Here is a 12,362-nt window from a genome sequence, read left to right as displayed (position 1 = left end):
ACATATTTTCAGAACCATCAAAGCAATCAAAAATTACAAAAACCACTTAGTTTCAGTATGTTTCCTAAATGCAGCCGTATCTGAATAAAAGCTGCTCTTCAATGCCCAATCCTATGAAGGACACAATAATCCCTCAAACTATTCAGGACAGATATGATGATGATGATCTGAAAACAAAAACACTGACTGAATCTGTGGAACAGACTGATGCTGTTATATAATAACCATCATACACCGACAATACTCGTAATCTTCAAGACTCTCGGTTGTATTGGCTTCTTCTGCAATGTGAGTGTTAGTGTGTGTGATAGCAGTGTGTGTTCACTGACTCTGCTGGCGTGTGATGGGGACGAGCTCTTTGGCTGACGGCGAGAGGCAGAAGATCCGTGATCCGTGTATTGTTCCTTCGGTCTCGGTGTAATCCTCGAAGGAACAGTCCACCCCTGCGGAAAGATCCGGGACGTTGCGGGCCTGCAGGACCAGCTGGCAGATCGATGGAGAAAACAGACAAAGTGAAAAAGCTTGGCCCACGTCCCCATAATTCATCTGCTTGTTTTTAAAATACACTCTGCATGACATCTGCTGCTCCATATTGCTGCGTGTCTGCGACGCTACATATAGTGCACCGCTCCTCAACATCTATGGAGAGGTGACAGATACGCAGTGCTGTCTCTGATCTCATTCACACACACACACACCTGGACTTGGGCCATGGTGACGGAGATGTTGTTGGGCTGGACCGTGAGCTCCACACACTGATCCACTCTGGAGGTGAATCTCTGCAGCTCGTCGGCTCTCTCACAGCGATCGCGGCGAGAACAACTGAGCACAGAGAGAATAAACTTACATATCTACAAAACACCCTTGAGTGTTATTAAACTTTAGTATAATCAACAATAAAAAGGCTGTGTAAACTGTGAGGGACAAGCTGCTTATGGGCTAAACATTTGTTTTCTCCAGGGATTTAAGAAACATTCTTCAATAAAGAGCTCCAAGCCATGAACCGAACAGACCAGCTCCCTGATGAATCATAAATACAAATGGAATTTTAAGCAAAAAAGCATATGAACCTGAGACAACGTGAACTCACATTAGTTAGTGAAACTGGGGAAATTCATGTCAAACAGCTGCTCCACCAACACTGGTGCCCCTCAGGGCTCTGTTCTCTCCCCACTGCTCTTCTCGCTGTACACCAACGACAGCACCTCTAAAGACCCCTCTGTCAAGCTCCTGAAGTTTCCTGATACTTGGCATTAAAGCTCTTTCTGATTCTGAATATTTGTTTATTCGCTATGATGTTCATCACTGTGCCAAATACATAAATATTTAGACTTAATAGGCCATTTATTTTAATACTTTTTTACTTTAATCTGGACTACAACATGCCCTAGACACTGTTTAAAACTGTTTTGAATCTTTATTGTTTAGTCACACTTTACATTAGGACTTCATTAGTAAACATTCATTAATCTCAGGTAATTCCGATATTTAACAACACATCTTTAAAATCAACTGTGGTATTTAATGAGCTAACATGAACTAAGAGTTGTATTTTTTTAAACAAAGATCAATAACTTCTGTAACTCATTGTGAATGTTAATGCAACTAAGGTTAACTTATGAGGTAAAGTGATACATATTGGTCTTTATAATTCTTTTGCACTTAAATCTGTGTAAAAAAAAATTACTTATAATTTTTTTGTGTATTGAATCATTGTATTTAAAGGTTCAGTTATTTTTGTTAAAAGAAAAAAGTTATTAAACCTGATATACTGTATTGTGACAACCCTTTTTTTACAACTAAATTTTAATATCCTGATAATACTGTATACCGTGATAAAAGCATTATCAATTATTTTGATTAATTTGATTAGAATTCAATTAGAACTACAAGCATGCATAAAACGTGTTTAAAAACTACAAACATGGCGGATATGGACAGGTAGAGAATGGTTTGAGTGATAAATAATGTCTAACCTGTAAAAAAAAAAAATATCTATTTAAATGTTATTCGCATTACATTTCATCTGCAGCAACACTGGGAACTTTTAAAGGGGTCATATAATGCAATTTAAATTTTTCCTTTCTCTTTTGAGTGTTACAAGCTCTTGGTTCATAAAGATCTGTAAAGTTGCAAAGACTAAAGTTTCAAATCCAAAGAGATTTTCTTTATCAATGTCAAGACTCTGCCAAGCACCCGTGAAACGCCTCGTTCAAACACACCCCACATGTCTACATCAGTACGTGGAAATATTTGCGTAAAGCCACCCAAATGTTCACGCAAAGAAAGAAGGCGTGGCTTCAGTAACACAGTTAGTGTTGAAGCAGTCATGTCAGGGAGATGTGTGTGTATCGAGGAGAAAGCAAAAGCACTTTATTTGTTCTTCCGAAAGTAGATGCATTTAGGAATCTTTAAGATTCCTTACAACAGAACAGCAACACATTTTATGGACTACTGTTTCATGAACCTAGGAGAGGAGGTCATTCTGACTTTGCTATGACAATCTGGCGCTTCTGAATCAGCTACTGTAAGTATGTTATTAGTTTAAGTAATTGCTATTGAATGTTCAAATGTGGGGTTTGCCTGTCAGGTGTGTGTGTGTGTGTGTGTGTGTGTGTGTGTGTGTGCGCGTGCGCGTGCGTGCCCGTGTGTGTATGTGTACGCATATGAGAGAGAGAAACGGTCACACAGGGGAGTTCCTCTTTCAGCTTGAACTGATGGTAAAACTAAGGACATTATTAACTATCTTTATATTTATTTTAAAGGAAGAAGCTCATGATTATGGAAAGGGGTATTATATTTCTGACGAGTGCTTGCGGTGTTCGGCCAATCACAGTGCACTGGGTCAGCTGGCCAATCAGAGCAGACTGCGCTTGTCGGAAGGAGGGACTTTGTAGAAAACAATGTGTTTGAAAGAGACGGGGCATAGAGGACCTAAAATAATGTACAGTATTTGAAAAATAATGTATTTATTTTTTTACATTAAAATGACACGTTTGGTCATTAACTTTTACATGCATCATTATGCAAACACATGAGCAGAGTTCTCAACATGATAGATATAGTGTTCAGCCTTACAGTTTATGACATTGTTAAAAATAATTCTCTCACTATGGTGAAAATAAAAGGGGTTTTTACATCTGGAAGCTGACTTTTGTGCTCTGGCATTTACTGGAGATGTAACATGGGAAAACCATTTAAACTGCTTGCAAAACTGCTGCTTTGTGGGTAAAACTGTGGTAAAATTGTGGCACAGGTCTATTTGCTGCTAATGTTTGCCAGAAGGTTTCGAGGAACATAATAGTTTTCCACAGCTGAGACGCTGATGCTGGTGTTTGCTGAGCGCTCAGACATGAACACACAGACTTCACCGATCCGAAGGGCAAACGCAGACATCTAAAGATACAGCTGACATCTCAATCTTCAGCGACTACAACTGAACGTGACGGTTACTTCAGAAGAGAGGATGATGGGAGTCTTTTTTGGCTTTTAATTATTTTTTAACCACAGTTCAGTTCTGAAATCCTGCTAATGTTTCTCCTGTGAGTGAGATCAGACCAGTCTCAATGACATTTATGTGAATCATAATATTTCTACAACGTCTTTATTCTATAGTTTGATGAACTGATGTGACGAAACATGGTAGATGGAGGTAAACCACACGCAAACAAACAGACACTCAGAAAACAAGCCCAGGGTGACAAATCAAGAGTTTTAACCCTTTCAAGCCGGACACATGAAATAATACTTAAATTTTTTCTTATCTTTTTTTTTTAAATGGAAGTTTATCAATCTTAAAATAATTGTATTAATTTGTTAATTTAATTATTATTATTACTTTTATAATTTTTTTATTTTTTTAGCATAACATCTGACCCATCAGTTTTTGATGAGATGGTGAGAATATGAAAGATTTAAATTCGGTGCAGATGCTGATATTTATAATAAGAAATTCTGATGCTTTTAATGTAAATCAATGAGAACAGTATAACAGATAATAACACATAATTATCACTTTATCTCCAATAATGTCCTTAAATGTTTAGAAGGAGGAATGTAGTGCATTTAACTTGCTTAAGTATAAAATACCACTCAAGACGACAGAAGGCATGGAATGGATTATGTGCAACAGGTTTAACAGTAAAGTTTTAATCATGTTGATCATTTACACGCCTTGGAAATTTGTATATCAAATATGATACAGCAGGCTTATATTAAATTTATTCACATCTGTCAAATTATTTCCAAAGTTCAGACTGGTTAAAGGAAATGCGTGTTATGAAGATATCTGTACATGCTTGTGTGTTTGCTTACATGTTGTGAAGGACACACCAGCCGCAGTGAGGGTCTCTGGAGCTCAGACATTCAGAGCAGCTGCTGTACTGAGAGCAGCGCTCCACCGGCACACGCGTCACCTGCACACACACACACACACACACACACACACACACACACACACACACACACACACACAGTCAATCTGAGAAGTCACTAAAGTCATACAGCACATCTGCGGCCAAATCAAGAGACGCTGCAAGCCAGAAACAAGCACTGGAGTGTGAGATACATGTTTGCTGCTGTTTGCGTGTGTGTGTGCGTGTGTGTCTGTGTGTGTTTGTGCATATGGAAAGCACAGAATCAGCTTATCACATGCTGCGCCATCTGACAGTTACCACGGAGATCACCGTTTGATTGACAAGAACCCTGAGGCCCTCCTGCTGAAAACAGAATAACATCAGTCTGTGTGTGTGTGTGTGTGTACGTGGAGGAAGAAGAAGCAGAGGACAGATGGAAGGAAGAAAAGGAAGGAAGGACACAAGAACAGAAAAAAACAGTAAAGAACGAGCAAAACAAAGAAAGAGTAAACTATGAAAGTTTACTATAAAAGTTATGAAAGTCTAACAATAAATGTTTTTTAATAAAAACATGAAGTAATGGCTGGATAATTTCATGTTCATAATCACCCTGGAGTACTCAACATTGTGCATATGAATGGGAATATACTTCAAAGTTATTTTACTCAAGAATTTCTATGGGTGTCCTTAATTGTGGCCAATGTCTATTAAAGAAAAACTTTTATTTCATAATGATATTTCCCCTCATTTTAAATTCTTATTATCTAATGAATGTTGAGAAGATCTCTTAACTGCTCTGTGTACCCATAAATACACATGAACTAGACAAAATGACTGACAACATGGGCACTATTTTCTCTAATACATTAGAAGCTGTTGCCCCCATCAAATTGAAAAAGGTTAGAGAAAAACGTACTGTGCCATGGTATAACAGTAATACTCACTCTCTCAAGAAAGTAACTTGTAGTCTTGAAATGGAGAAAAACTAACTTGGAAGTTTATTGTATTGCATGGAAAAACAGTATGTCCAGCTAAAAACCTGCCCTAAAAACTGCTAGGGCAGAGCATATCCACAAACTCATAGAAAATAACCAAAACAATCCAAGGTTTTTATTTAGCACAGTGGCTAGAATAACAAATTACCAGACGCCACCTGATTCAAATATTCCACCAACATTTAATGACTTTATGAATTTTTTCACTCATAAAATAGATAACATTAGAAATACAATAGCGAATGTAGATTCTACAGCGTCTAACACTTCAGTTTCATCCATCGCACCCAAAGATAAACTGCAGTGCTTTACAAATATAGGACAGGAAGAGCTAAATAAACTTATCACTGCATCTAAACAAACAACATGTTTATTAGATCCTGTACCCACTAAATTACTAAAAGAGCTGTTACCTGTAGCCGAAGAACCGCTTCTCAATATCATTAACTCGTCGTTATCTTTAGGTCACGTCCCAAAACCATTCAAGCTGGCGGTTATCAAGCCTCTTATTAAGAAACCAAAACTAGATCCTAATAAACTGGCAAATTATAGGCCCATTTCAAATCTTACATTCATGTTTAAAATTTTAGAAAAAGTTGTGTCTGCTCAATTGAGCTCCTTCCTGCATAAAAATTATCTGTATGAAGAATTTCAGTCAGGTTTCAGGCCCCACCATAGCACAGAAACTGCACTTGTTAAAATTACAAATGACCTGCTTCTTGCGTCAGATCAAGGCTGCATCTCATTTCTAGTCTTACTTGATCTTAGTGCTGCGTTCGACACCATAGATCATGACATACTCATAGATCGATTACAAAACTATACAGGTATTCAAGGGCAGGCTCTAAGATGGTTTAAATCTGTCCGATTGCTACCACTTTATTTATTTAAATGGGGAGTCATCTCATTTATCACCAGTAAAATATGGAGTGCCACAAGGATCTGTCCTAGGTCCTCTGCTATTTTCAATATACATGATACTGCACTATATATCTCACTGAGACCAGATGAAACCTCTAAATTACCTAAGCTAACAGAGTGTCTTAAAAATGCAAAAGATTGGAAGACCAATAATTAACAGTTCTGTACACGGAATCTCTTGGATTACAATCTGCAACTAGACGGATGAACTGTTACTTCCTCTACAGTCAAAAATCTGGGTGTTATATTAGAAAGCAACTTGTCTTTTGAAAATCATATTTCCCATGATACAATAACAGCATTCTTCCATCTTAGAAACATTGCCAAGCTACGAAACATGTTATATGTGTCTGATGCAGAACACTATTATTACGTTCCTATAAGGCCTTTAATGGTTTAGCTCCTGCGTACCTAACTAGCCTTCTACCACGCTACAATCCATCACACTCCCTAAGGTCACAAATCGCTGGACTTTTGGTAGTTCCTAGGATAGCAAAGTCCACTAAAGGAGGTAGAGCTTTTTCGCATTTGGCTCCCAAACTCTGGAATAGCCTTCCTGATAATGTTTGGGTCTGACACAGTCTCTCTGTTTAAATCTAGATTAAAAACACATCTCTTTCACCAAGCATTCAAATAATGCATCTCAATTTTGGATGGCAGTTATATCTGATCAAATGCACATTCTTATTCTTTAGCTTGGGTTAAACTAATAAATTTTGCTTGATTTGAACAGCAGCTACGCTAAATTATGTGTTTGCGTAACTAGGATTTACACAAGCTCCAGTCTGGATCCAGAACACCTGAGAAGAGATGATGCTGACCCTCAGAGGACCTCAGATGATGCTAACCCTGAAACAATATACAAAACTAACAAATTTTGCTATAAATTTGATTGCAACATAATAATTGCTGTTAATAGTTGTAATTGTCTGTTTGACTACATCTTGTCAATGTGGCTCAGTGGTAGAGAATTGTGTAAGCAGTGCAAAAGGTTGTGGGTTCAATTCCCAGGGAACACATACCTGAATGCACTGTAAGTCACTTTGGATAAAAGCATATGCTAAATGCATAAATGTAAATCTTTGATTTTTTTCGTACATATCTGCCTTATGTACCACTGATAAGCTACTACTAAATATACTTTAGAAACGTAATTTTCTGTAAAGTTGCTTTGCAACGATTTGTATCGTGAATAAAAATCCCTATACAAATAAACTTGACTTAACACATACGGTCAGGTGTGGGTGGTCATTCACTGAGTACAGGAACAGTGATGGAGGAATGAGGACAAGCAGAGAGGAAGAACAGATGGTGAAGATGAGGGGATCAGGTGTGTGTGTGTGTGTGTGTGTGTGTGTGTGTGTGTGTGTGTGTGTGTGTGTGTGTGTGTGTGTGTGTGTGTTTAGGGCACAGAAGCTGCTCTGAGAAACAAACTGATCATCTGCAGCATGTCAGTGTACGTGAAAATATACAGCATAAAAGAACAAAGACAATGAACATGCAATAAAAGCAACACCTCTTGACGCAAATTCACTATTAATTTGTCATTTTAATATATGGTAAAACCCATCATGTAACACACACACGCTCGTGAGCAGCTGAGAGCGACGTTCATCTGATCTTCAGCGTGTTAAACTGCAGCCTGCAGCTAAAACAGATGCAAATTAATAAAAAGATAAATGACACACACACACACACTCAAACAACACCTGATAATAGTGCGAGTCAAAACACACACATTCTGAGAGATGAGGGAAAAACTCAGAGCTTCAGGCATCAAACGTCAATCAAATATGTGACACGATGATGACCGTGTGTGTAATACGAACACCACACACACACACACACACACACACACACGGGTGGTGTGCGAAATGATTGTGTTGGAGTAAAAACAAACTTTCACAGTCAAAGGTTTTTATCATAAAACACAAAACATAATATGTTTTTGAAAAACTGTAATTCGAAAGCTTGAGCTTTTTTTTTAAAACACTTATTCATCAAGGATACATTAAAATGATCAAAAGTGGCATTAAAGACATTTATAATGCTACAAATAAATTATATTTGCTGTTCTTTTGAACTTTCTATTCATCTGTGAATCCTGAAAAATAAAATGCATCAGTTTCCACCTAAATATTCGGAAGAACTGTTTTCAACATTGTAAATAATATTTCACAGCATTACTGCCTTCACTGTAATTTTGATCAAGTAAATGCAGCCATGGAGGCCAGAAGAAATATCTTTATAATAAATACATACATACCGTACATCTTATTAATCGCACATTTTGAAAGTAGTGTATATTGTGTTATAAATGAACAAAAATATTTTGTTTTTATAGAAAAAGCCTATCAAATTGATAGTTTAATACTGTATTGTTGCTTTTGATTCAACTAGGATTTGCAATTCTTAATGGGAGTTTATGGGAATTTTGTTCTGTCACAAAAGAATTAAAATTCTAATTCTAACATTGATCCAGTGTGGAAGCTAAAGCACATGTACATACTAGAAGTACATGTGCTGTGTGAACGGCCCTAATGCAGAAATGAGAGAAACTTCCTCTCTCTTCCATTACTGTCGATGTGTCTTAGTAAAAACATCTCAACCAATCAAGAGGCTTTTAATACAGCCTCTACACACACATACTGTATACACACACACACACACACACACACACACAATCAATACTGAACCACACACACAACCAGCTGAAGATCTTAATTGCAGTAAGACTGGATGATTCACTCGCTGCTGATATGAAGGATTATGGGATTAACTTTTCTCCAGATGATCAATAATTCGATTAGACAAAACAAAAAGGTTAAGACTTTAAAACACATGAGCTTAAACACACACACTCCTGTGTGTCCATGTGATAACCTCCATCACAGCTCCTCTATTGTTAAACTCTTTAATTCAAGGCAAATCATCCATTTAAGAGCCCACATTGTACTCTTTTATCTTTCAATTCATTCCTCATTTATAATGTCAGTCAAGGTCTTTTGCTACTGCACCTTTAAGACATATATATATATATATATATATATATATATATATATATATATATATATATATATATATATATATGCAAATGACTCTGATCTGATTTGCTAACCTCTACACACCTATACACATGCTGCTGTTTGAGTAGATTCTGATATGCGTCTCTGGAGCACAAAAGCAGTCTGAAGTCTCTGGGTATATTTGTAGCAATAGACAACAATATAACATAAAGGCGATTTTCTCAATATTATGAGATTTACAAATAGTTGCATCTTAGCCAAATATTGTCCGATTCTAACTAACCAAACATCAATGGAAAGCTTATTTATTCAGATGATGTATAAATCTCAATTTCAAAACACTGACCCTTATGACTGATTTTGTGCTCCAGGGTCACAGATCACATGTTAATGATGATGTCACCATGGCGACAGGTTGTTTTAGTGTGTAGTTGAGGAGGGAGTTTAGAGTCGGATATCCACTCGAGTATCATCTGGAGAGCATCCTATCGTGTGATGGTTTGCCCGGGGCCAAGGCGAGAGGAGACAGGCTATCAAACACTTTTTAATTAAGTGCTGGAGAACAAGGGGCCAATGCTAAATTACTCTGTCAGGGTTTTAAATGGAGCTTGTGCTTTTGCCGAGCAGCGCCTCAGACTCTCAGCCAGCCGTTTTCATTATCCTGCGAAGAAAAGTGAAGGAAAGGGAAAAATAGAAACTGACAGAACACAAAGATACAGGGAACAAAGAATGACTTCTTGTATTTTGCAGGCATATTCTTATGGGAGACACCATTATATTTCTCACTGTTCTCTTAAATGCACAAATAAAATGTCAAAATCATTAAAAAAAGTCCTTTAAAAGTGGTAGTGTGATATTTCTGCTTTACTAGCAACAGAAGAGCATATCAAACACACCCGCTGTTTCTCATTGGCCAGTTAAACTGGTAGCCCCGCCCCTAACTCGTGACATGATTAACCAATGAGAATTTAGAGTCAGCTTTGTAATCATTTCACAGAACATGAGACAAACATGGAAAATTAAGAGCACAGCAACACATGATTATATATTACACCAAAGCATATTAACATCAGACTTCATATAATATCAGGAGTTTGTGATGATTATTATTGATTATGTGTCCAGCCATGATGTTTTATCTGGATTCAGGAGGGGATGTTCAACAGCAGATCGATGGAGTCTTATGTGACGTATAGAGCAGACACATATTACAGAGGTGTGTGTGTGTGTGTGTGTGTGTGTGCGTGTATACTGTACACTAACGCATAAATCAGATCAGATGACACTGTAATGTACATCATCTCATTGATCTCTCACTGTATGTCCTACATGCGTGTGAGAGACTACAATAACGTTATAACACACACTCATGCGTGACTGTTTCACGTGTCAATGCTATAACAATCACCTCATGATCTGATAAACATCATGATTCAAAACTGCAATGCATGATTAAATCATAATTGCATCAAGACTGAAACCACTTCAAACGAATTATAACAAGAGAACATGTTGCAATATTAGATAGTAGTTTCTATATACAACAGAAAGTCCCGACAAACACAGAACAGCTTTGTGTTCATCCCTCCTTCTGTGTTCAGGTCAGTTTGACCAACATTTCTTGAAATTTTGTGACTTTTTCCTGATGTAGTCTCAAGAATGTACAACAATTCAGTGTGAGCACATTCTGGTGACTAAGACAGAGTTAGAGGTTAAACTGACTCGCACTGTTTCCATGCAACTCCTCAAAACACCACCCAAACACTTCATAACAAGGTATTTAACATTAGTTAATGCATTGACTAACAGTGAGAAAGACACATGTTGAGAAGATCTAATAATCTTTGATAACATTTGTTCATAAAAATAAGTTCACTGTCAGTTCTTATTTGTTCAGGTCCATTTAATAATATTTATAGACATTAAAAAAACCTGACCCTCTAACACAAGCGTTTTCCATTATTTTCTATTCTATCGACTTCTTTGCTTTTTATTTATTCAAAACAATTTTGAAAATCCTTTTCATACGTTATTAAAAAACACCTTGTTAAGTGTACGGCATTAGAGACTTGTCACAACACTTACATATTGCGTCTATATTGTCTTCATTTGTACGTCGTTTGTATAAAAGCTTCTACTGAATGACTAAATGTAAATTCTGATTTTTGTAAACGTTGAAACTTACATCAACTACTATTAAAAATCTAATTAGCTACTATTAAATATTAAAATAATGCTTTACTTTATGTTAACTGCTAACAAAGTTGACTGATTTCAGCAGAGAAAAAAAATCTTAACTGCTTTGTGACTGAAGAAGGCAAGAGAGACATGAACGTCTTGGATGACATGAGGTAAATTATCAGGAATTTTTTATTCTGGAATTGAACTTATCCTTAAAGCTTTATTTTCAATGACATTGTTTTCAACTTGAGAGTTATGGAGGACTAAACCTGCAGAAAGAATTTGCAAACACAGAGCGTCTAACATCAAGCCAAACTTATAACAGTGAGTCGCTTTTCTAAAAAGCATCGTGAGCCTGAGAAGACGGTAGAGACCTTAGCTATCACAGGATTACAATAAACTTATGCCCACAATGCTTTTGGGAGTGAAGATTCTCTGTGATTACAAAATGAACACGCGCTGTAGAAAGAGGTGTCATCAACTTAAGAAACTGATTTCAGTCGCTATTAAATAATTCGACATAATAAATGTGAATCTGTGAAAATACATTGGATCTCTCCAGTCGATCTGGCACATCCCACTCTCAAACTGCGATCTATTATTAGTTTAATCTTAGGCTTCTGCATGAGCTCTCAACCAATGATTCACCAGCGATCCACAAGGACCGCCTCCCTCATTTACATGCCGCTCACAGAAAAGTTAAAATAAATAAATGAATAAATAAATACATGTGGGAATAATTAAATGCATATAAAAAAATAAATAAATGCATGAAATAAATATAAAAATTCACGAAAGTACAAGTAAACAAAACTTAAAAAGAATAAAAATAAATGTAAAATAAATACAGAAACTAATACACAAAGGAAAAAAAGTTATAAGTT

At 36.7% G+C, this 12,362-nt stretch overlaps 1 protein-coding gene across 1 annotated transcript in view; it reads right to left on the bottom strand.

The window, feature by feature from the left end:
- plxna1b (plexin A1b) overlaps positions 1–12,362 on the bottom strand; it is a 144,519-nt gene that overhangs the window by 63,388 nt on the left and 68,769 nt on the right. The window contains exons 5-7 of the mRNA XM_059497742.1: positions 4,315–4,415; positions 699–822; positions 330–483 (exon numbers count right to left, since the gene is read on the bottom strand). Coding sequence (XP_059353725.1) covers positions 330–483; positions 699–822; positions 4,315–4,415 — 379 coding nt within the window. The remainder of the gene's footprint in view (positions 1–329; positions 484–698; positions 823–4,314; positions 4,416–12,362) is intronic.

This window comes from Carassius carassius, chromosome 17, assembly GCF_963082965.1.
Source record: "Carassius carassius chromosome 17, fCarCar2.1, whole genome shotgun sequence".
Classification (NCBI taxonomy): Eukaryota; Metazoa; Chordata; class Actinopteri; order Cypriniformes; family Cyprinidae; genus Carassius; species Carassius carassius.
This window is presented reverse-complemented; position numbering and strand designations above follow the sequence as displayed.